General features: G+C 35.5%; 1 protein-coding gene across 2 annotated transcripts in view; it reads left to right on the top strand.

Annotated features, from left to right (window-relative positions):
• The window catches only part of FBXL5 (F-box and leucine rich repeat protein 5), a 42,437-nt gene that overhangs the window by 8,075 nt on the left and 10,665 nt on the right, over nt 1–23,697 (top strand). For both annotated transcript variants that reach the window (XM_055326651.1, XM_055326650.1), the window contains exons 2-9: nt 627–842; nt 3,981–4,076; nt 5,851–6,037; nt 8,218–8,400; nt 10,375–10,500; nt 14,155–14,303; nt 14,924–15,006; nt 16,061–16,786. In XM_055326651.1, coding sequence (XP_055182626.1) covers nt 708–842; nt 3,981–4,076; nt 5,851–6,037; nt 8,218–8,400; nt 10,375–10,500; nt 14,155–14,303; nt 14,924–15,006; nt 16,061–16,786 — 1,685 coding nt within the window. In that variant the 5' untranslated portion in view covers nt 627–707. The remainder of the gene's footprint in view (nt 1–626; nt 843–3,980; nt 4,077–5,850; nt 6,038–8,217; nt 8,401–10,374; nt 10,501–14,154; nt 14,304–14,923; nt 15,007–16,060; nt 16,787–23,697) is intronic.

The raw sequence follows: 23,697 nt of genomic DNA, 5'->3' as shown, positions 1-23,697 counted from the left end.
TGCTCTCTTATATAAGCTGCTCTTTATCCCGTTTTTAAGGGGGAAAGAAAAAACTAGTTCCCCTCAAATCATCTATATTCTAATAGCTCAATACTTTATAATTATTTCTGGAACAGATCAGACTCCTCTTGATATTAAAGTTTAAACAAACTATAATAGGGCATTTTTAAATTTTTACATTGTAAAAGTATTATAATAGCATAAAGAACATTTGAACAAAGACAAAAGCACTTGTAACATTATCCTAGCACAATATTTTAAAATTTTATATAACTTTATAGAGTATCTATTTAGTATGTATATAGAGTAATGGAATTTTAGGTTTGGAGGGAGTCCGGTCTAATCCTTTTCATTTAAAGAAATTATGTGATGTGTTGGTTGGTGCATGCATCATTTAACTGTATCATCAAGCCCTTCAGAGCGCAAGCCAATATCTTTTTGACCTAGCGTACTTTTTATTATACTATTATCATTTGTTAATTTATAAATTTCCCTTATTTGTACTTGAACCAAGCATAAAGGATGTATTCTGCTATGTATAAAACTAAATAGAATGCATTTGAATATTTTTATTGGTGCTTATTTACATATATTTATTATGCTTTTCTTTTCAAATTTTTATTCAGCTTTCTAAAACGAACTTTTCCAACAACAATGATTTCCGTGCTCTTCTGCAGTCTTTGTATGCTACTTTTAAGGAGTTCAAAATGCATGAGCAGATCGAAAACGAATACATTATTGGTTTGCTTCAACAACGCAGCCAGACCATTTATAATGTACATTCTGACAATAAACTCTCTGAGATGCTTAGCCTCTTTGAAAAGGGACTGAAGAATGTTAAGGTGAGTTGCAAAAATGGGCATTTATCACAACTTGTGTCATTTGCTTGTATGTCAGCAAAAACTGTTAGAGTTTTATAGTAAATGATGTTACGTTATAGAAAAAATATTCTTACACTGGTTAAAGACTTTATTCAAGGGATTACTGCATTGAGGTTTTGCAGGAGAGGAGAGAGATGGGACTGAATTCTGCATTTACCAAGGATAGCTGGGGATTTGTAGCCAAGGAACAGAGTGGGGGTCAGGAGGATTACTAAGAGGAAACATCCAGGCTAGGGAGGATCTTCCTAGACTGACTCAAGAGGGTTTTTGCTGAAGGCAGATCAGGGTGGTAAGATACTGAGGGTGGATAGATGATACTGAGAATGATCAGATGCCAAGGGTAGAGGGATTTCTGCTAAACTGACTCAGAACTTTTGCTAAAACTGGACTTCAGTAGGCCAAGGACAGAGCTCAAAATTGGGACCTAGTTGAGAAGAAGGCTTAGAGGAGCCTGTCCTGGGTTGATGATAATCTTTGTCAGTTTCCTTTTCATTACTATATATAAAATTTTATAGTGGATGTTACTCCCTAACTCTAAAAGTTGGTTTTGTAAATGGAAGTTTTAATCACCGAAACATTTTTACTTTTTGGTAACATTTTCTCAACTCTTAAAGCTATAATAAATGCCTAATGAATAATAAATGTTACTGATGACTAAAGGTGAGATTGTTGCAAGAGTGAATACTTTTATTTTATAAAATTTATTTAAAAAATGAATGTTACTTATAATGTTCACTATATTTCCTTATTCCATATTTTAGGATGCAGGGATTGTTAAACAGGACAATTTTTTTAAAAAATATTTTATTTATTCATTTGACAGAGCACAAGCAAGGGGAGAGGCAGGCAGAGGGAGAAGCAGGCTCACTGCTGAGCACAGAGCCCGATGCGGGGCCTGATCCTAGAACTCTGGGACCATAATCTGAGCTAAAGGCAGATGCCTAATTGACAGAGCCAGCCAGGTGCCCCTAAACAGGACAGTTTTTAATTGTATAACATAAAATTAGCCATATTTGAGTGTAGTTTAGGATAATGATGTAGAAAGATTTTCCTTTTAATTATATGTACATATTATAGAAATTCAAAATTTGATCTTCGTTTATAGTTTCCCTTGTGGCTTAGTGAAGCATAGACTTAGATTGCAACTGTCTCAAACTGCCACACACCTTTCACTTACAGATTTGTGTTCTAGAAAACCTGTTCTGCAGCAGAGAAGAAGATGGGCTAAAGGGATAGAAAAGACTGAAGTAGGAAGATGATTCTCAAACGTATTTTAATAGTCTGGAAGAAGATACAGTAACTCCTTGGTAGGGAGGTAGGCGATTAGGTGAGGATAGGGTACTGGATATTGATGGAAAGGAGGTTTACTTTTTATCGAATACTCCTTTGTACTATTTTCAGTTTTATATTATGTTCCTGTATTACCTATTCAATAAAATTATTAAGATCTGAACTAAAGTAGAGGGAAGGGGACAGACTTGAGATTTACATAGGACAAAACTGATAGCATGTAGTGCTTGCATAAAAAGGGAAAAGGAACAGAAGGAGAGAGGAAATGAGAACTGAGCCTAAATTTTTAGGGAATATAGAAGAAAAGGCTTGGGGAATAAAAAGATCCCTTTTGGACACATTGGATTTGAACTGCTTATGCTTAATAAATGGTAGGCATTTATTAATAGGAGGCATAGATGGATTTCAAGGTCAGAAGAATAATTTGATTTGGAAAAGCAAATTTGGTTTATTATTAGCATTTGAAGTGGAAATGGAAGCCACTTGGGCATGCTTAGGGAAAATGTGTAGAATCTTCAGAGAAAAGGATATTGAATGGAATATTGAGAAATATATATATATATTTTAAGATTTTATTTATTCATGAGAGACACACACAGAGAGAGAGAGAGAGGCAGAGACACAGGCAGAGGGAGAAGCAGGCTCCATGCAGGGAGCCTGATACAGTACTTGATCCCAGGACTCCAGGATCACACTCTGGGCCAAAGGCAGGTGCTAAACCGCTGAGCCACCCAGGCGTCCCTGGATAAAATATTCCTATATTTAAAAAGTTTCCTTGTTTTGTTAAATACTACATGTTTTAAGTTGAGAGGGCTGATGTAGAAGTGATAGATGTTATAGGGAGGAAATGGGATCTTAGTTCATTTGAGAAAGAACTTTGTAGTTACTGTCCAGGATTAGAATGTTTTATTTTAAGCTGGTCTGAGCCCCTTACTTTTAGAAGTATGTTGATACCTGGCCTTTTGAAATAGACATGGGTTTCCGTCAGCATAGTATAACAGTTGTGGATTGTGTAGTGATTCCGAAGGGACTCTGTGGTGATACAGTCCACTGAGCACTTGGGGACTGCTTAGATGTAGATTAGGAAAACTGAAACAGAGATTATATAAATGGATACATTAGAAATCAATAGAAGTTTTGAGCAAATATTTGCTATTTTTAGACTTTTTTTTTTTTTTTTAAGATTTCACCTATTTATTCATGAGAGGTAGAGAGAGAGAGAGAGAGGGGCAGAGGGAGAAGCAGGCTCCATGCAGGGAGCCCAGTGTGGGACTCGATCCCAGGACTCCAGGATCACACCCTGGGCCAAAGGCAGGTGCTAAACTGCTGAGCCACCTGGGAATCCCTATTTTTAGACTTTTAATGACATTTTAAAGAAGTATAAAGTCACACTACTAAAAGAATACAGGTTCCTTTGCAAGATATTTTAAGGACATCTTTTATTTTTCAAAAAGCACAGAGACCACTTTCTATTTGTCTGTCTGTTTTTGCTGAGGTTTTATGTTTCATTTTAAACTGATTTCCTGGGCAGCCCCCGTGGTGCAGCGCCCACCTGTAGCCCAGGGCTTGATCCTGGAGACCCTGGATGGAGTCCCATGTCAGGCTTCCTGCATGGAGCCTGCTTCTCCCTCTGCCTGTGTCTCTGTCTCTCTCTCTCTCTCTCTCTCTCTCTCTCTGTCTCTATGAATAAATAAAATCTTTAAAAAATAAAAAAATAAAAAAAATAAATAAAAAAATGATTTCCTAAGATCGGTACAATATAAATAATGAGGCAAAACTTTTATAGGATATAATTTTTTTTGTTTCTAGAATGAATGTGAGCAGTTAAATTATGCAAAACAGTTGAAAGAGAGATTGGAGGCTTTTACAAGAGATTTTCTTCCTCACATGAAAGAGGAAGAGGAGGTAAGCATAATTTTTTTTGCCTTGTGATTTTGATTTATAAAATTTTAAAGACGTTTTGCCTTTCATTCTTCAGAATAATGCATAGGAAGATAAGCCTCTGGTTCATTTTAGGAAAGGAAGAAAATCCGGAGGGAAAAAAGCATTAATTTTGTTCTCTCAGAGAGGTTGTTGCTTTTCACTGAATCAAGGTTTAATTCATTTACTCAACTAATATTTATTTTCTTATTATGTAGATATCACTGTATTGAATGTTAATAACTTTTTATGTTACCTTAATGTCATCTTAGAACCTTTAGAGGATTCTTAAAACTTTTTAATGTTGTATTTTCATGGTAAGTTTAAAGCATTTTTAGTGTTTTTTTTTTTTTTTTTTTACATATTTATTTGAAAGAAAGAGAGAGTATGGGGGGGGTGGGAGGGGCAGAGAATCTCAAGCCGAGGACTCCTTGCTGAGCATGGAAACTAATGCAGAGCTCCATCTCAGGACCCTGAGATCATGACCTGACCTGAAACCAAGAGTTGGACATTTAACCAACTGAGCCACCCAGGCATCCCTAGTATTCCTTTTTTTTTTTTTTTTTGTAGTGGATTTTGGTAATCTAATGGTAGTGTTAAACTTAACAATTTTATTCCTATTTACACATGTATTAGGATATCACTGAGCAGATGAGCAAAACATTTTCTCATTCTCTTTCTCTAAAAGTGGGGTGAATATTAGGACTAGGGTAAGGAATAGAAAAATTATTTTATGAGGAACTGGATTCTTATTCAGTTAATCAGTTACTATGGTGATTATCACCTATGGCTTCACCTTATAATCAGATCTGTATTAAAAAAAACCAAACAAACCAACCTACTTTTCAGCTCTTTCCAGACTAATTAAATTAGGTGAGAGATACTGGCCTGGATGTATTTTAAGGGTCCCCAAGTCATTGTAATATGAAACTAGCATTGAAGTCACTGAGTTACTAGAGTAGTGTTTCTTAACCTGTGATGCACATCAAAATGATCTGTGGAACAAAAAAACAAACAAACAAACAAACAAAAAAACACAAAACTGTGGCTTCAATTCTTAAAGACTCTAATTCTATAAGTTGGAGGTTGAGACCAAGCGTCTGTTTCAATTTTTTTTAATTTTTTTAAATTTTTTTTATTTATGAGAGAGAGAGAGAGAGAGAGAGAGAGAGAGAGGCAGAGACATAGGCAGAGGAAGAAGCAGGCTTCATGCACCGGGAGCCTGATGTGGGATTCGATCCCGGGCCTCCAGGATCGCGCCCCGGGCCAAAGGCAGGCGCCAAACCGCTGCGCCGCCCAGGGATCCCCCAAGCGTCTGTTTCAAAGAAGACATATAGATAGTTGAGGGTCTCAGTAGAGCTCTGAGTTTTATGGTTCTTAGTACACTGGGTACCTTTCTCATAGGATTTAGAGGTCCTGTTGAGGTAGAGTTCAGTTACTGTAGTAGCAGCAGAAGGCAGTTAACTGACTGAAATGTCTACCTATCTGAGACTGAGTAAGTGTATTTGATAGCTCTGCACAGGAAAAACTTCTGATGCTTTTTAATTACTTGGGATTTATTAGCCAGAGAAGCCATAGAAAGAAGGGTCTTTTTGGTGATATTCTTCCCTACACTCTCTTTTAACTAACTTGGTTGCAACAACTAAAACTTTAAGCTCTTTGAAGTATGGTGTCGTAATACTACAACTGAGCCATTAATTAAAAAGTGTAAAGAAAACTAGTTAAGCATCTTTTCTTATGAATATTTTGTTTCATTTAGGTTTTTCAGCCAATGTTAATGGAATATTTTACCTATGAAGAGCTTAAGGATATTAAGAAAAAAGTGATTGCACAACACTGCTCTCAGAAGGACACTGCGGAACTCCTTAGAGGTCTTAGCCTGTGGAATCAAGCTGAGGAGCGACAGAAGTTTTTTAAATATTCTGTGGATGAAAAGTCAGATAAAGGTGAGATTTAGGGGATCCCTGGGTGGCTCAGCGGTTTAGAGCCTGCCTTCGGTCCAGGGCGTGATCCTGGAGTCCTGGGATCGAGTCCCGCTTTGGGTTCTCTGCCTGTGTCTCTGCATCTCTCATGAATAAATAAATAAAATCTTAAAAAAAAAAAATAAAAGGTGAGATTCATACATTTAAATAGTGAGTAAGTTCCGAGGCCATTTGCATCTTGTTGATAGGAACTTTAGATTTTGTTTGAGGAATAATTTAAACCATTTATTTTAAGTGTGCATTTAATTGAAGACAGTAATTTCTAAGAATTTGACTTTGTTTATGATAATTTAACGTCTCATATGCATTTTAGTGTTTCTTAAGGAACTTATGTAGTAATAATAATAATAATTATTTTAGCCTATCAGAATTACTGAAAGCTATCATATACAGCACTTTTGAAGTATCATCCAACTTTGTTTTTTTTTTTCTCTCCCCATCATCCACTTTTCTGAGCTCCATTGGCCATAGTGACTGATTTTATCTTTCCTTATTTTTTCCATCAGGTTTTAAAATCAGTTATGCTTAAAGCTTTATTTTTATCTTTTTTTTTTTTTTAAGATTTTATTAATTTAAGAGAGTGCAAGAGCATGGAGCAAGGGGGAGGGGCAGAGGGAGAAGAAGAAGCCAACTCCCCACTGAGGAGGGAGCCTGATGCAGGGCTTGATCCCAAGACCCTGAGATCATGACCTGAGCCAAATCAGATGCTTAACTGACTGAGCCATCCAGGCACCCCATATTTCCCTCCTTCTCCATGTATCATTCTCTTAGCTATATCCAGTAATACACAGGGGAGTGGGTATGAGAGGCATCATTTTCCTGTGTACAGTTACTTTGAGAAAACAAATAAATGTAAATAAAATGTGCTTGGCTTTTTTATTCATAGGCTACATGCTTATTCTTATTGATCTTTGATAGCTTTGCCTTTTAAAACATCATTAAAGAGAATTAGCATCCTCAGGCTAGTAAAAATTTCTTTTCTGTTTCTAGATGGGCAATAGCAATGACATTCCTGTTAACATAGCTTAAAATTCTTTGAAATTGATCCTTTTTCTCTTTATTTAACAAAGTAGGTGAGATGCATGTTAAAACAAAAATGTTTTTGTAAGTGAACCTGTAATTAAAGCCATAAAGCTTGTGTGCTTCACTCTGAAATACAGCTTGTGCCTTAGATACCAAGCCAAGACCTGTTGTGTCTAGTTTAATTGTAATTATAACATGGGATTTAAAAGCATCACACTTATACATTTAGTTTTCCCACTCCTTCAAAGCAAATTATAGCTATATTATGATTAAATATTTGCCTTTTGAAAAGGGTTAGGTTAAAGTAATTTGATCATGGCATTTCTGTATTTAAGTTGTTTTGTGGGGGTAAATCAGAGATACAAGGTACCTCAAATTCTTTAAATCTTTATTGATGAATCTCCTGTAGTTTATCTTCTTTATTGTAGCATCTTATATGCATTTTTTTGAAAATTGCTACTGAAGTATTTCATTATAGGAAATTGCATATTCAATGACTACTTTTTAAAATAGTTGCTGACAAAAGATTGCTGATAAATGTACACCAGCATTAGAAATGTTTACATTACAGTCTCAACTGGCTCACAAATAGTAGAAGTGGTTAGGCCACCTGTGGTTATAGAAGTTAGATTTCACAGATCTCTTATATCAAATGTGAAAATCAAAGAAGGAGCACAAGGAAAATATTGACAGTCACATGAATGGAACGTGTTGTGAAATTTGTGTGTGTCATTAAAAATGCCCTGGAGATCTCATAATCTGGCTGACTCCATACTTGAAGCTGTATAACCTGCTGAGTTCCTTTTTCAAATGATGCTTCTTACGCTACAAAGTGAGTATTGTTTTTTCTGTGACACCTTTGTAAGAGGAAGTCACTTTTGTGTTCATTATTGTAGCCGGCTGATGAAGTACGATTTGGGCCATGATAGTTTAACCCCACGGGTTCTTAACAAGTTAAACATCCCCATGTTACCACTAATCCATGTTATTTCCTTTTCGCATCTTGGAAGCAGGAAGAAGTGGACTTTAGGCACTGGATTTTATTTATAGAAATGTGATTATAATTTCTTACTGTATTTGCTCTTACAACCTTTAATTGAAGTTTTTCTTTCTTATTTCAGAAGCGGAAGTGTCAGAACAGTCCACAGGTATAACCCATCTTCCTCCTGAGGTAATGCTGTCAATTTTCAGTTATCTTAATCCTCAAGAATTATGTCGATGCAGTCAAGTAAGCACTAAATGGTCTCAGCTCGCAAAAACTGGATCGCTTTGGAAACATCTTTACCCTGTTCATTGGGCTAGAGGTAGGTAAATGAGACTTATAGTTTGTTTTAAAAAATAACATCAATCCATTTTTAAAAAATGATTACTGTAGACATTAATAAGCAGGGTCAGGGAGGGAAATTCTGAGAGGTTGACCAAAAAGTAGATTTCATAGATGCTGTGTTTTTTGTATATACTTTGAAAAACTAGCAATGTTGAGGTGTTCATTGGTGATTTTTGTGATGTGTGCAGTTTCTTTTTAAAATAATTGGTAAAAACAGTAGAGAAAATGCAAAATAATTGGCAAAATGTTGATAATTATTGAAGATAGATGATGAGGTCATGGATATTCATTACGCTACTTTTAAAATTCTACTTCCTCCTACTTCTGACTGTGTTTGGAGCTAAATTGAAATTGATAGGTTGTCAGAACAGCGTTAAATAATTAGATTGAATATTTTAAAAATACAAAACATTTAAAGATGAGACATTATGGCTGCCTTGCTAGTAGCTCAAAATAATGTTTTTGTCTGTAGCATATTTTTTTTTGTGATTGGTAATGCCTTACTCTACAAATCACAATTTCATATTTATTTCATTGTGGTAAGTTACTTTTTCATGTAAATAGTTAAAGAGAATTTCCTTTTTATGAGCATAAAGTGCAGTCATGGAGTAAATACAAGTAATATGGCATACACTATTTTGTATGAAACTGATAAAACCGTTTCTTTTAAGTGACTTTTAACTTCACATTTACATTAAATTTTTTTGTTTTCTATAATTGTCACTTTGATGTGGAAATATATATTTCTCCTATACTTATAAATTTAAAAAATTAAAGTTAAATTTTAATATTATATAGCACTTTTAAAATAGCTGTTGTTAAATATTTATTTTTTGAGCAAAGTTTGAAGTATTGAGTAGATTTATTAAATGATTGGAATTTTTTTTATGTAGAATAATTTTTCCTGTTATAGGAAAATGAAATATTAAGTGAAAGGTCAAGGCTAATGTGGATATATTTAATACTTTATTGTTTAGTTATATTTTTTAACTGTTAATAACTAATTAGTAGGAATTAATACTTAAGTAGTGTTTGATGTACAGATCAAATGTAAAAATGCTGTACAAGACTTCTATGTTAGTCACATCTTAAGTATGCTTCTTTTTTGTCTTATATGTTGAGACAAAAAATTTCAATAAAAACAGTTTTTATTTTTGTTCTTTTTTTTTCTTTCTAATTTATGGTGTTTATTTCCAGTGACTCTTAATCAGAATTTATTTTACCATCCTCCAGGGAACATTTTGAAATATTTGTGGAGACATTTTTGTTTGTCCCATTTGGGAGGATTATACTAGCCTCCAGTGAGTAGAGGCCAGGGTTGCTGCTGAACACTGTACTATCATGCACAGGATAGCTCCCTATAGCAAAGAATTACCCAGCCCAGAATGTCAGTAGTGTTAAGATTGAAAAAATCATAATTTAGGTATAATGTTAAGAGTTCAATAAATTAATTCTGCATTGTCTCTCACTTCACAGTTGTATAATTTAATTACAGTATATTCTCCAGGATCTTTAAATTTATGGTTTAGCTTTACCTTAATCTTTCCCCTTTGACTATGTTCCTACCTTTTGCTAAATTGCCAGCTATTCACTACTGAGCAGAAAGTCTTTGCTTACTTTTATTAGCCATCATCATTTGGAGGGTATTGCTGGTGCCAGTGTGAAGCCATAGTAGGGGAAAAGGTTAAGTTCTTTTCAATGATTTCTAAAATTGCATGTAAGACTATTGATAATTATTTTCCATAATTATTTTTAGTATGTCTGAAATTCCTTTGCATATTATTTAAGTGTAATTTTTAAACCATAATTGTACATTTCTAATAATAGCTGGCCCATTGCCTAGAGCTCAAGTATTTTCTATGTGCAGACATTTTTACTGTAAATAGGTTATTTTTTTGTAATGGTAGCCAGTCTAATCTTATTTTGTCCCTCTTACTTATTTGTTGAGTAGGTGACTGGTATAGTGGTCCAGCAACTGAACTTGACACTGAACCTGATGAGGAATGGGTGAAAAACAGAAAAGATGAAAGTCGTGCTTTTCAGGAGTGGGATGAAGATGCTGATATAGATGAATCTGGTAAGCTAGATTTAGAATTAAAATTAGTACATGGTGCTTTAGCAAGTAATATATATATATTTTTTGCAAGTAATATATTTAATAGTTAAGTGCTTATAAATTATTAGGTGTTAAGATTCACATACTTTGTGTCTTCTAAAAAAATTGGTGTTTATAAATAAGCCTAGCCTAGTACTTTGTAAAATTTGAAAGAATAATTTAAAATTTATTGTTTGATTTAATTGTATATAAGATTATTTCCCATCTGTTTTTATATTTAAATACTTAGAAAATAATGGCAGTTCTTACTGAAGTAATGTGCATTCATTACAGCACTTTGCAGTGCAGTTTACTGTATGTGTGTGTGTTTGGTTTTTTTTTTTTTTAAAGATTTAATTTATTCATGAGAAACACAGGCAGAGACCTAGGGAGAAGGAGAAGCAGGCTCCATGCAGGAAACCCGAGGTGGGACTCGATCCTGGAACTCCAGGATCACGCCCTGAGCCAAAGGCAGACACTCAACTGCTGAGCCACCCAGGTGTTCCTTTATCCTTACCTTTAAAGAACTCATATGGAAAAGAATTCAGAATATGTAATTATTAATTCACAATATATAGTAAAGCCATAGTAGAGGTGCAGAAAGATTCCATTTGCTATTTGGGAGTATGGAGAAGGAAGATACAAAAGTGTTTTAGAGACTATTCTAGGAAATTACTAAAAATCAGTGAAATAGTAAAAAAAAAAAAAAAATCAATAGGCAAGACATTCTAATACTTGGTAAAACCGAAACTGTAGGGAATTTTCATTTATAAAATGCCCACTTAAAAAGATCAAACTGGGGGTGCCTGAGTGGTGTAGTCGGCTAAGCATCTGACTCTGTTTTGGCTCAGGTTGTGATCTCAGGGTGGTGGGATCAAGCCCTACTTGGGTTCTGTGCTCAGCAGAGAGTTGGCCTGAGTTTCTCTCTCTCTCCCTTTCCTCCTGCCCCCCCATGAATGAATGAATGAATGAATAAATCATCTAATCTATCTTTTAAAAATATAGTAAGCTGGTTTGGGAAAAGAACTAAAGATGTGGAAAGGGAAGACTATAAATATAAAGATTATTATTATTATTTTTTTGAACTTACAGTTTCAGGAGTTTTATTTTTTTATAATAAAATTATTTTTTTATAATAAATTTATTATTTATAATTTATTATTATTTATAATTTATTTTTTATTGGTGTTCAATTTACCAACATACAGAATAACACCCACTGCTCATCCCGTCAAGTGCCCCCCTCAGTGCCCGTCACCCATTCACCCCCACCCCCCGCCCTCCTCCCCTTCCACCACCCCTAGTTCACTTCCCAGAGTTAGGAGTCTTTATGTTCTGTCTCCCATTCCGATATTTCCCACACATTTCTTTTCCCTTCCCTTATATTCCAGTAGCAAGGTTACTTCTGTGAGTTGAATCATTACATCATGTTTTAGTTTTGAACATTTAGAGGGTCCTACATAAGGGAGAAGTCTGTTCCAGCTAGATTTGGTGATGCGCTTACCCTGTGGCAAGAACTTTTTTGGGCATAAGGTTAGTAGTGAACAAAATCGGGGGAAAAAAATGCTAGGCCTTAAAATTTGGAGAGCAAAGGGGTACCTGGGTGGCTCAGTCGATTAAGAGTCAAGTCTGCCTTTGGGGACATCTGGGTGGCTCAGCGGTTGAGCGTCTGTCTTTGGCTCAGGGCATGATCCTGGAGACCCAGGATTGAGCCCCACATCGGGCTCCCCACTGAAAGCCTGCTTCTCCCTCTGCCTATGTCTCTGCCTCTCTTTCTGTGTCTCTCATGAATAAATAAAATCTTAAAAAAAAAAAAAGTCTGCCTTTGGCTTAGGTCATGATTTCAGGGTCCTGGGGTCGAGCCCCACATTGGACGCCTTGCTCATTTGGGAGTCTGCTTCTCCCTCTGCCCCTCCCCTGCTCATGCTCCCTCTCTCTCTCAAATAAATAAAATACAAAAACAAATTTAGGAGAGGGGATATAATAAACTCAGGCAAAATATTTGCTATGTTGGATAGTGTCAAGTACTGTGGAAAAAAATAAAAAGTGCCAGGAAGAGAGGAAAGTTAAAATTTTAAATAGGGTGATTGGTTAAGATCCTCTGAGAACTTTGAGCAAAACCCATGTGAGTTTTAAAGTCTTTACCAAACTTAGTGTATTTGTCTCAATACTTGAAGATAACCAAAGAATGCTTATCAATAAGCATTCATTTTGAGATGGAAAGGTTAAAGCTGTAATGATTGAGCCTTGATAAAGTAAGAGATCTCTTTAGCTGTTTGGTGTATCTAAGACTAAACTTTGGATCTACCAGCTGTGTTTTATGTTAGCACCTTTTCAGTTCAGTTATCTTTACTATTTACTAGTCTTGCAGGAAGATACTGTTCTTCATAGGATGGGTGATTTTTGTTTTTTAAGGATTTCAGAGTAAATAATACAGATTTAGATAGGATCACAGAAACAAAAAATTATTTGGGAATAAAATTATAGTAGAATAAATATGGCTTGCCAAAAGTCATTTTTATCTCTACGTCTTACATAGATGTCTGACTAAACAGGGTATTTAGGGTGAATCCGTAAACATAGAAGAACCATTAGTCACAAATTCGGAATTTTTTCTTTTTATATGTCATTTGTTAGCTGTACTCAGTTTTGTTTTAAATGAGACTTTCTTAAAAATGAGACTTTAATTTATTCTGTTAAACTGTTTTATGTTTAGAGACATTCATTTAGGTATTCAGATAAGCATAATAATACTGAGAAAGATGATACAATTATTAATTTATTCTTTTTAGTGTAGTTGGTGTGTTTTTTTCCCATTTATATCAAATTGGGAGTTTGTAGTGTTTTTGTTGTGTTGGTTGTTACAGTGCTGCATCTTATTGTAAACATCCTAGCTCTATAGAAATTATTAAGCAAAAACCAAAAGCCATGCTTCTTAAAAATTCTGAGGTACTTTTACTTTTGCTTGATTCATGATGATGAGCTTGCCCAATTGTTTTAAATCTCTTCTAGCTCTATGTCCCTTTTATTTTACTAAAATAACAATACTTTTTATTATGAGTCATTTTTCTTTTGATATCCTATATTTTCTTGAAGAGCTTCTAGTATTCTTTTAAACATTCAGGGTTTTTCCAAAACTTTTTTTTTCAAGTTCCTGAATCTGGGGTTATTTTTTCTCTCTCTGCTATACCTACCTTGATATGAAAATTACCTTCATCCTTGAAGCAAGTGGAAAAAAATCTTCCCTTCATTCTCATTGTAAACTTTTTTTTTCTTTTGTCTCTTTTTAGTTGACCTGTTACATACTGAATTCTACTGAGACCTTGTTCATTGAAGTTGACTTTACATACATAACGGAATTGAAGAATAGCATGAAGTATTAAAAAGAGAAAAGGGGGCATCTGGGTGGCTCAGTTGGGTTAGGTGACCAGCTCTTTATTGCAGCTCAGATCTTGATCTCAGGAGTGGGAGTTTAAGCCCTATGTTGGGCTTCACATTAGACGTGGAGCCTACTTAAAAAAAAAAAACCAAAAGAATAGCAAAGAGTAGTTTGTATTTAGTGACTTGGTGATTCCTTGAGTAGCCTAATTATAATTAGTGGTATCCAATTCTTAGATTTTTGAATTCATTTTACAGAAGAGTCTGCAGAGGAGTCGATTGCTATCAGCATTGCACAAATGGAAAAACGTTTACTTCATGGCTTAATTCATAACATTCTACCCTATGTTGGCACTTCAGTAAAAACTATAGTATTAGCATACAGCTCTGCAGTTTCCAGCAAAATGGTATGTATAAATTGGCACTACTTCGGGTATTAAGAAAAAGTAGCAGTGATCTAAATTTGGTTTACCCATCTCTGAATTTAATAAAGGAAAAAAAAAACCCAGCTATTTACCCATGAGAGTGCCCCCCCATGGGCAGGCTTACACTTCTACCTTCTCATGTTATTTCACTTCAGTTTTCATAGTAATCTTGGTATATAGATACTGTGTCCATATTATAGAAAAGGAAACAGACTAGGAGAGGTTAAACAATTTATTTAGTTTCACAGATACTAAATTAAGTGATGAAGCACAGTTTTATAAAATGCTTTTATGTAGGGCATGGTAAAATGGGCAAGTGAGATTAAATCACTGTTTTATAAGTCCATCTTGTAATGTCCTACATCAGAATCTCCTTGAGTATTCCTTAGAAATACACATTTCCTGGGTCTAATCTCATGGTTACTAAAACAGATTCTCCAGAGTTTTAGTCAAGAATATATATTTGTAATGCAGAATTGAAATGATTTTTTACATGCACAGAAGCCTGAGAACCACTGGCTTATGTTATTTACTAAAAGTTATGTCTTTCTTAATCTACCTAAAAGTCTGCAGATCTTCATGATGATTTTTTTCCCCCTTAGGTTAGGCAGATTTTAGAACTTTGTCCTAACTTGGAGCATCTGGATCTGACCCAGACTGACATTTCAGATTCTGCATTTGACAGGTTAGTTATTTTTGAATATTTCAGTGTAATGTTTTCTACCTCTGAGTTAGTAGAATTTTCTGTAATTTCTTGTTTGCATAATTGAAGTTTAATTGTACTGCTATTTTTTACTATCACATCTCAGTCATGTAGGGCTGTAACTTGATAGTACCGTCCAGGACTTTGCTTCTTGTCCATAGGGTCCAGCTGATCCAAAACTTCAATTTGCATCATCCTGTCATCTGTATAATCCTGTACTATGTCTAGACCTTTGAACCTTGCTGTGCAGTGTAGGATTGGCACTAATTTTTTTAAGATTTTATTTGTTTATTCATGAGAGAGACAGAGATATAGGCAGAGGGAGAAGCAGACTCCCAGTGGGACTCGATCCCGATCCCGGGACTCCAGGATCACGCCCTGAGCCAAAGGCAGATGCTTAACCGCTGAGCCACCCAGGCGTCCCGGCACTAAATGTTTTTAAGAAGTTTCCAGTTTCAGTTGGGCTCCAAATGCCAATTGGCAAAGCTTCCTCTTACATTCTTCATATTCTGGAACTGTAACATTTTCCTCAAGCTACAATCTTTATAAGTTTTATTTCCTTAGATGCCACTTTCCTTCTTATTTTACCTCACCTTTCTCTTTCCCACCCTCGCATTTATATTAGCATCTTCTTCCTGTTTCAGAAGGAGAGGTGTATCCTTCTCTGGCTCTGGCTAACTCCGAGTTCCTAGAGCTTCTTTTGGATCTTCCTCTTTTAATTATTAGTTATTCTCTTTTGTTGGTGTGTGTGCAGCCTTTCCTTCACTGGTTCCTTTTTCAAATAATAAATTGAGGTCTCTCCCTTCAATACCTTTCTCCTCTCCTACCCTTCTGCTAGGCTAGCAGTACTTAGACCCCAGTTACTCTTACTGTCTTTTCCTATCCCTAGTATCTAAAATGATGCCTGACAGTAGGTATTCAGTAAATATTTGATTATATTAGATTTTAAATCTTCTAGTTCCCATCCACTCAGTGCAGTCAAATGGTTTTGAAGATTTTAACAATATCCACTAATAGTCTTATTTTTTAATTATAGTTGGTCTTGGCTTGGTTGCTGCCAGAGTCTTCGGCATCTTGATCTGTCTGGTTGTGAAAAAATCACAGATGTGGCTCTAGAGAAGATTTCTAGAGCCCTTGGAATTCTGACATCTTATCAGAGTGGCCTTCTGAAAACTTCTACGAGCAAAATTACTTCGACTTCATGGAAGAATAAAGACATTACCATGCAGTCCACCAAGCACTATGCTTGTTTGCACGATTTAACTAACAAAGGTATTGGAGAAGAAATGGATAATGAACACCCCTGGACTAAGCCTGTTTCTTCTGAAAGTTTCACTTCTCCATATGTGTGGATGTTAGATGCTGAAGATTTGGCTGATATTGAAGATGCTGTAGAATGGAGACATAGAAATGTTGAAAGTCTTTGTGTAATGGAAACAGCATCCAACTTTAGTTGTTCCTCCTCCGGTTGTTACAGTAAAGATATTGTTGGACTAAGGACTAGTGTCTGTTGGCAGCAGCATTGTGCTTCTCCGGCCTTTGCGTATTGTGGTCATTCATTTTGTTGTACAGGAACAGCTCTAAGAACTATGTCAGCACTCCCAGAGTCTTCTGCATTATGTAAAAAAGCATCAAGGACTAGATTGCTTAGAGGAAAAGACTTAATTTACTCTGGGAGTGAAAAATCTGATCAAGAGACTGGACGTGTACTTCTGTTTCTCAGTCTGTCTGGATGTTATCAGATTACAGACCATGGTCTCAGGTAAGTAATCAGTTGCAGAATATTAGGAAATGGGTATGTTCACATTCTCAAATGGAATATAACAATTTGAATCTAAGTCATTCCTTTCAGCTGATTTGTTTAACCAAGAGTTAACCAGAATCTCTCCTACTTCAAAGCATTAGAACAATATAAACTTGAGCTCAGAGTTTCATCTCAGTCTTGTGATAGGAACACCTTGGTGGCTCATGATTGATCATCTGCATTTGACTCGGCGTGATCCTGGGGTCCGGGATCGAGTCTCACATCGGGCTCCTGCGGGGAGAGCATGCTTCTCCCTCTGCCTGTGTCTCTGACTCTTTCTCTTTTTTGTGTCTCATGAATAAATAAATAAAATCTTCATAAAAAAATTCTTTGTGATATATGGAAGAACGTTAAGAATTTATTTTTTATTTTATTTCATTTTTTAAAAAGATTTATTTATTCATACTTTAGGGGATGTTGAATAAAGGTTCTCTGGAGATCAAAGAGAGAGAGAGAGAGACCTATCATTCAGTTGTAGTAAATAATCAGAAAATTTAATGAGGCAGTATACCTAGCTGGCTCAGTCACCAGAACATCTGACTCTTGATCTCAAGTTTTGAGTTCAGGCCCCCATGTTGGGCATGGAGGGAGCGCCTACTTTAAAAAAAAAAAAAAAGAAAAAAACTTAATGTAAGAGATGACACTGAATTGAATCTTGAAGAAAAATGAAGGATTTTGATAGGTGGTAGTGGGATAGGACATCATTCATTCCAAGCACTGGGGATTACTTGAGCACATAGGATACACAGTAGTAACTGTTGTAGTTGTTGTTAGGTTATTTTATTGTTACAGCTGTTCTCAGCATTAATTACGTGCAATAATTACTTCATTTTCTTTGATAGGAACTTTTCAAAATTATTTACGTGTTTTCTCTTTTACTCTGTAATAGACTTGAATTTTATTAGGGTTCTTTAATAATGGGGTGCTAGGCATGATAATGAGAATTCATCCAACATAAAGTCTCTTTTCTCATAAGTACGATTTTTAGCAGATTAAGTTGGACTCAATAGGGAATGTTTAGAGACTTGGTATTCTGGTTTGATCATAGTAAAGGATAAGTACTGGGCAATAGTAGGATGTGAGTGTATAAAAGTAGATTGATGATATATAAGTGGAAGGTTAAGAAAAGCAGAAAAATAGTATTTTTAGAGTAGCCTTCTATATTCTTTCTTTAAGAAGCTAGATCCTTAAAAGAAAGGCATTTATATTTTAGGTGTATCCCGCATGGTTTAATTTACAGAAATGCTGTTTGTAGCTAAAACTTTTATAGATAAAATCCTGTTTTAAATCTATAAAATCCTGTTTTAAATCTGAAAGGTAGCAGAAAGATCTTTGTAAAGGTTTTTGGAAAGAAAATAATTATATCCAATTTATTGGCATTTATACTAGAATTTGGCCTACTAAAAATCCTTTTTTTCTACTAAAAATCTTTTTTTAAAAAAGATTTTAGGGTGCCCCCTAAAAGTAATTAAGGAAAGCATTTGGATAATATTCTTCTTTTCATTGGCTTATAAAATAAACACGTAGAGGTTGGTTCTTAAAGAACATCCTCGAAATGAGTAAATTGCTCAAGAGCTCAGGAAAGCAGTGTGGTCCTCAGCTGTTGATGGCCCCATTAGAAAATATTAGCAGTGGGGTTTGGCCCTGGAGATGACAGTGGACATCTGAGACAGGAGTGCCCTGGCGGGGCTCTTGGGTGTCTCAGTGGTTGAGCATCTGCTTTTGGTTCAGGTAGTGATCCTGGGTTCCTGGGATTGAGTCCTGCATGGGTCTCCCCCACAGGGGGCCTGCTTCTCCCTTTGCCTGTGTCTCTGCTTCTCTCTCTGTCTCTCATGAATAAATTCTTTAAAAGAAAAAAAGTTGTTAAGGGGTGCAGACTTATATTTATTATTCCTTCATCATTTAGGATTTTCTTTTCTCTTTTTAAACTTAAAATTAGAGTTTTATTTTGGGGATTTTGGAAAATGTAGAATGTCTGTAGAAGTAATTTAGTGCCATTATATAGCCTTTAAGTCTTAAGCAAAGCTCTGTTGAATTGTATTGGAATTGAGTAGCCAGAGTGCAGAGTTTTTGGTTTTTGAGAATGATCTACTTGTACTGCCTTTTAATTTTTTTTTTAAATTTTTAATTTTTAAAAAATATTTATTCATGAGAGTCACTGAGATAGAGAGAGAGAGAGACAGAGACACAGCAGAGAGAGAAGCAGGCTCCATGCAGGAAGCCTGATGCGGGACTCGATCCCGGGACTCCAGGATCACGCTCTGGGCCAAAGGCAGGCACTAAACCGCTGAGCCACCCAGGGATCCCTTGTACTGCCTTTTTAAGTTACAGAGCGACTATGTGGGAGAAGTTCTATATTTTACTTTTTTTTTTTTTTTGGTCATTGCAATCTTTAGCAGATGAAATTGATCTGTGTTCCTAGAGCAAAGAAGGATGGAGGTGAAACATTCATTAGTGCAGAGAGGTAGTTCTCAGCAGCTAGATTCTGTCATATGTTTTATAGGACCCACTTGGAGCTCTGTTAGGTTTTAAGTATTCTTATGCAAAATGTTAGAGAAAATACTGTGATTCACTGACTTTGGGGCTAGATAGACTTGGTATAGATTAATCCTGGGTTGTTTTTTTTCTGCATGACTGGCATACTTAACCCTGAGGCTTACATAAAATGAATAGGTGACACATGGTAGGTTTTCAATAAATAGTAGTAGCTATGCATGATTAGTTATTTTTGATACGAGCCTTTGGAAATTGATTACATGTTTTCTCTTTTGCCCTGTAATGCAGTTGACCTTTGAACAATATGGATTTGAACTCTGCAGGTCCACTTAAAGACAGAATTTTTTTTTTTTTTTGTTAAATAGAGTACATTTCTGTAAATATATTATTTCCCTTCTTTATGATTTTCTTTATAGTTTTTTCTTTTTTCTAGCTTTATTGTAAGAATACAGTATAGAATACATCTATAAAATCTGTGTTAAGTCACTGTTTATGTTATGGGTAAGGCTTCCAGTCAGCAGTAGGCTACTAGTAAGTAGTTAAATGTTTGGGGGTCAAAAGTTACACTCAGATTTTCTGTTGCATGAAATGAGGATTATTGATGTGCTTACTGCTGTATCGTTCAGGGATAAACTATAGATTTGAATATTACCAGACCTCATTAATAACTGGATGTCAGATATGTTATAATGAAGAAATCACCCAGCACAAAACCTAATATTTCCCTGACATTATAAAAGATACTAAATACGAGATTATTAAAAAATCTTTCAGAAGTCATATACCAAGAATGTTCTCCCCTGAGGTAACTGTTGTTACTCTGGTTTGGTTGCTGTGCATGATTCCATTAATTTTCTTTTTATTCAAACTCAAGTGCATGGATTGTAATTAAAGCAATAAAAAGCAAAAGACAACCATATTCTCATTCCTTTTTAAACTTTTTATTATGTTTTTTATATATGTATACCTGATAGGGTTTTAGTTTTTTTTTTTTTTTTAAGATTTTATTTATTCATGAGAGATACAGAGAGAGGCAGAGACATAGGCAGAGGGAGGAGAAGCAGGCTCTATGTTAGGAGCCTTATGCAGAACTCGAACCCGGAACTCCAGGATCATGTCCTGAGCTGAAGGCAGACACTCAACTGATGAGCCACCCAGGCGTCCCTGGGTTTTAGTTTTTGAATATAATGTGGTTTTAAAGTAAAAGGAATTTTTGATTCAGTTTAAAACCTAATAGTACATTTTCCAATATCATTATCTTTTTCATTACCACCATACCTTATTAAAACTTAGTTGTGGCTCTATTCAGTTGTGTTTTCTTTTTCTTTCTTTTCTTTTTTTAGTTTTATTTTAAGTGATTTCTACACCCAATGTGAGGCTTGAACTCAATCCTAAGATCAAGAGTTGCATGGTCTTCTGACTGAGCTAGCCACAGTGCTCCTTTGTTGTGTTTTCTTTCTTTCTTTTTTTTTTTTAAAGAGCCCCTGTTAATTTTTTTTAATTTTTATTTATTTATGATAGTCACACACAGAGAGAGAGAGAGAGAGAGAGGCAGAGACACAGGCAGAGGGAGAAGCAGGCTCCATGCACCGGGAGCCCGACGTGGGATTCGATCCTGGGTCTCCAGGATCGCGCCCTGGGCCAAAGGCAGGCGCCAAACCGCTGCGCCACCCAGGGATCCCTGTTGTGTTTTCTTTTTTAAAAAATTTCAAATTAAAAGAATTTTTTTTTTACTTTTATTATCATTGTTTTATTTTGGGGGTGATACAAAAAGGTGATTTTATTAAAGTATGGGGACAGGACCCGTAGACAGAAAAGAGCTGCTGCCACTTTTAAGTAGGCTCCATTGCAGAGTACCCCATGGGGTTTGAACTCATGATTCTGAGATCAAGAACAAGCTGAAATTAAGAGTCAGACACTCAGCCAAGCTAACCACATGCCCCCAGTTGCATTTTCAACATGACCAATTTTATTCAAAGAATGAAATAACACATAACAATCTTTTTTTTTTAATTTCTTAAAATTTATTTTTATTTTTTTAAAGACTTTTTTTTTTAATTTTTATTTATTTATGATAGGCACACAGTGAGAGAGAGAGAGGCAGAGACATAGGCAGAGGGAGAAGCAGGCTCCATGCACCGGGAGCCGGACGTGGGATTTGATCCCGGGTCTCCAGGATCGCGCCCTGGGTCAAAGGCAGGCGCTAAACCGCTGCGCCACCCAGGGATCCTTGATATGGTTATTTTTATTCCTATCATATTGCTGTTTGTTTTCCTCTTTTTTTTTCTTCTTGTTTTGTCTTTTTTTGGGATTTATTAAGTACTTTTTAGTATCTTATTTTATTTCTCCAATTGGCTAGTACCTCATGTATTTAGTGTTTGCTTCAGAGTTTGTATGCATTTTTTAAAAAAGATTTTGGTAAAATATACCATAGAGATGAGCATTTTAGCTATTTTTGAGTGTACAGTTCAGTGACATTAAGAACATTCAGTGTTGTGTCCTTTACCCCTCCTAGTTCGAAAACTTTTTTGTCACTAGAAACAGAAAATAATGCTACCTACAATAGCATCAAAAAGACTAAAGTACCTATGAATTTAACCAAAAAGGCAAAACTTATTCACTGAAAACCATAAAACATTCCTGAAAGAAATTAAAGAACAAAAACAAAGACTCAAACAAATACCTGTATGCCATTTTCTTAACAGCATTATTCACAACAGCTAAAAGGTAGAAACAGTCCAAGCATCCACCAATGATGACATCAATGGATAAATGAAATATGATGTATAAGTACAATGGTATATTATTCAGCTATAAAAAGAATGAAGTTCTGACACATGCTACAACATGGATAAACCTTGAAAAATCATGCTAAGTGAAATAAGCCAGACACAAAAGGACAAGCGTTAAGTGATTCTATTTATATGATGTATCTGTGATATAGAAATGGTGCAAATAGAAAGTAAAAAAGTTACCAGAGGCTGGGAGGGATGGAAAAACAAGGAGTTGTTGCTTGATAGTGTTTCTGTTTCTAGTGATCCTGGAGGATCCTTTCTTAACTCTTCCAGCTTCTGGTAGACCTATGTGTTGATTGACTTGTGGCAACAGAACTCCAGTTTCTGCCTATGTCTTACCAGGGCAGTTTCTGTTTCTGTCCAAATTTCCCTCTTCTTATAAGGAAACTCATCATACTGGATTAAGGTGTCAAGTGTGGGCACTCCCCCCCCCCAATCTAATCTTAACTTGATTAAATCTGCAAAGATCTTATTTCCAACTGAAGTTATATTTGTAGATACCAGGGCTTAGGATCTCAGCATATTTTGGTGGGGAAGGAGGTGACAATAACTTAATCCATAATACTAAGGTTTTTTTTTTTTTTAATTTTTATTTATTTATTTATTTATGATAGTCACAGAGAGAGAGAGAGAGGCAGAGACACAGGCAGAGGGAGAAGCAGGCTCCATGCACCAGGAGCCCAATGTGGGATTCGATCCCGGGTCTCCAGGATCGCGCCCTGGGCCAAAGGCAGGCGCCAAACCGCTGCGCCACCCAGGGATCCCCCAATACTAAGGTTTTTGTTTTTTTTTTTACTTTTTTTTTTTGGTGGTGGTAGTGGTGCTTTATTTTGGCTAATCTGGTTGTGTCTTAAATTACACTCATCATTTCTACAATGTCTAATCACTCCTAATCTCATTCAGTGTATTTTTATTTCAGAAATTGTATTTTTCATCTCTAGAAATGTCATTTGATGTGCTTCTTCCCCCTACCCCACATATACATATACATATGAATTTGTAATATGTATAAGTATACAAAAGCATACAAAAATATTAAAAAATATAAATATTTTTATTCTTATGTTTATATTTTGTTTTAAATCCTTGAGCAGGGATCCCTGGGTGGTGCAGCGGTTTAGCGCCTGCCTTTGGCCCGGGGCGCGATCCTGGAGGCCCGGGATCGAATCCCACATCGGGCTCCCAGTGCATGGAGCCTGCTTCTCCCATCTGCTTGTGTCTCTGCCTCTCTCTCTCTCTCTCTCTCTCTCTCTCTGTCTCTGTGTGTGTGTGACTATCATAAATAAATGAAAAAAAATTAAAAAAAAATTTAAATCCTTGAGCATATTTTTTTAGATTAAAAAAAATTTTTTAAATCCTTGAGCATATTCAAAATATAAAAGCTGTTTTAAAGTCATTGTCTACTAATTCCACCATTATCATTTATTGGTCTGTTTCTTTGATTTTTTTCTTGATTCTTTGTCTAGTAGTTTTTCGGTTAATACCACATAGTGTGAATTATACAATCATATATTGTTGGGTTCTGGATTTTTTTCTATTTTTTAAAGATTACTACTTGTGAATCATTTCCTGGTCTGT

This window comes from Nyctereutes procyonoides, unplaced genomic scaffold (assembly GCF_905146905.1).
Source record: "Nyctereutes procyonoides isolate TBG_1078 unplaced genomic scaffold, NYPRO_anot_genome, whole genome shotgun sequence".
NCBI classification, from domain to species: Eukaryota; Metazoa; Chordata; class Mammalia; order Carnivora; family Canidae; genus Nyctereutes; species Nyctereutes procyonoides.
The sequence above is the reverse complement of the archived record's forward strand: the minus strand, read 5'-3'. Positions and strand labels throughout refer to the sequence as shown.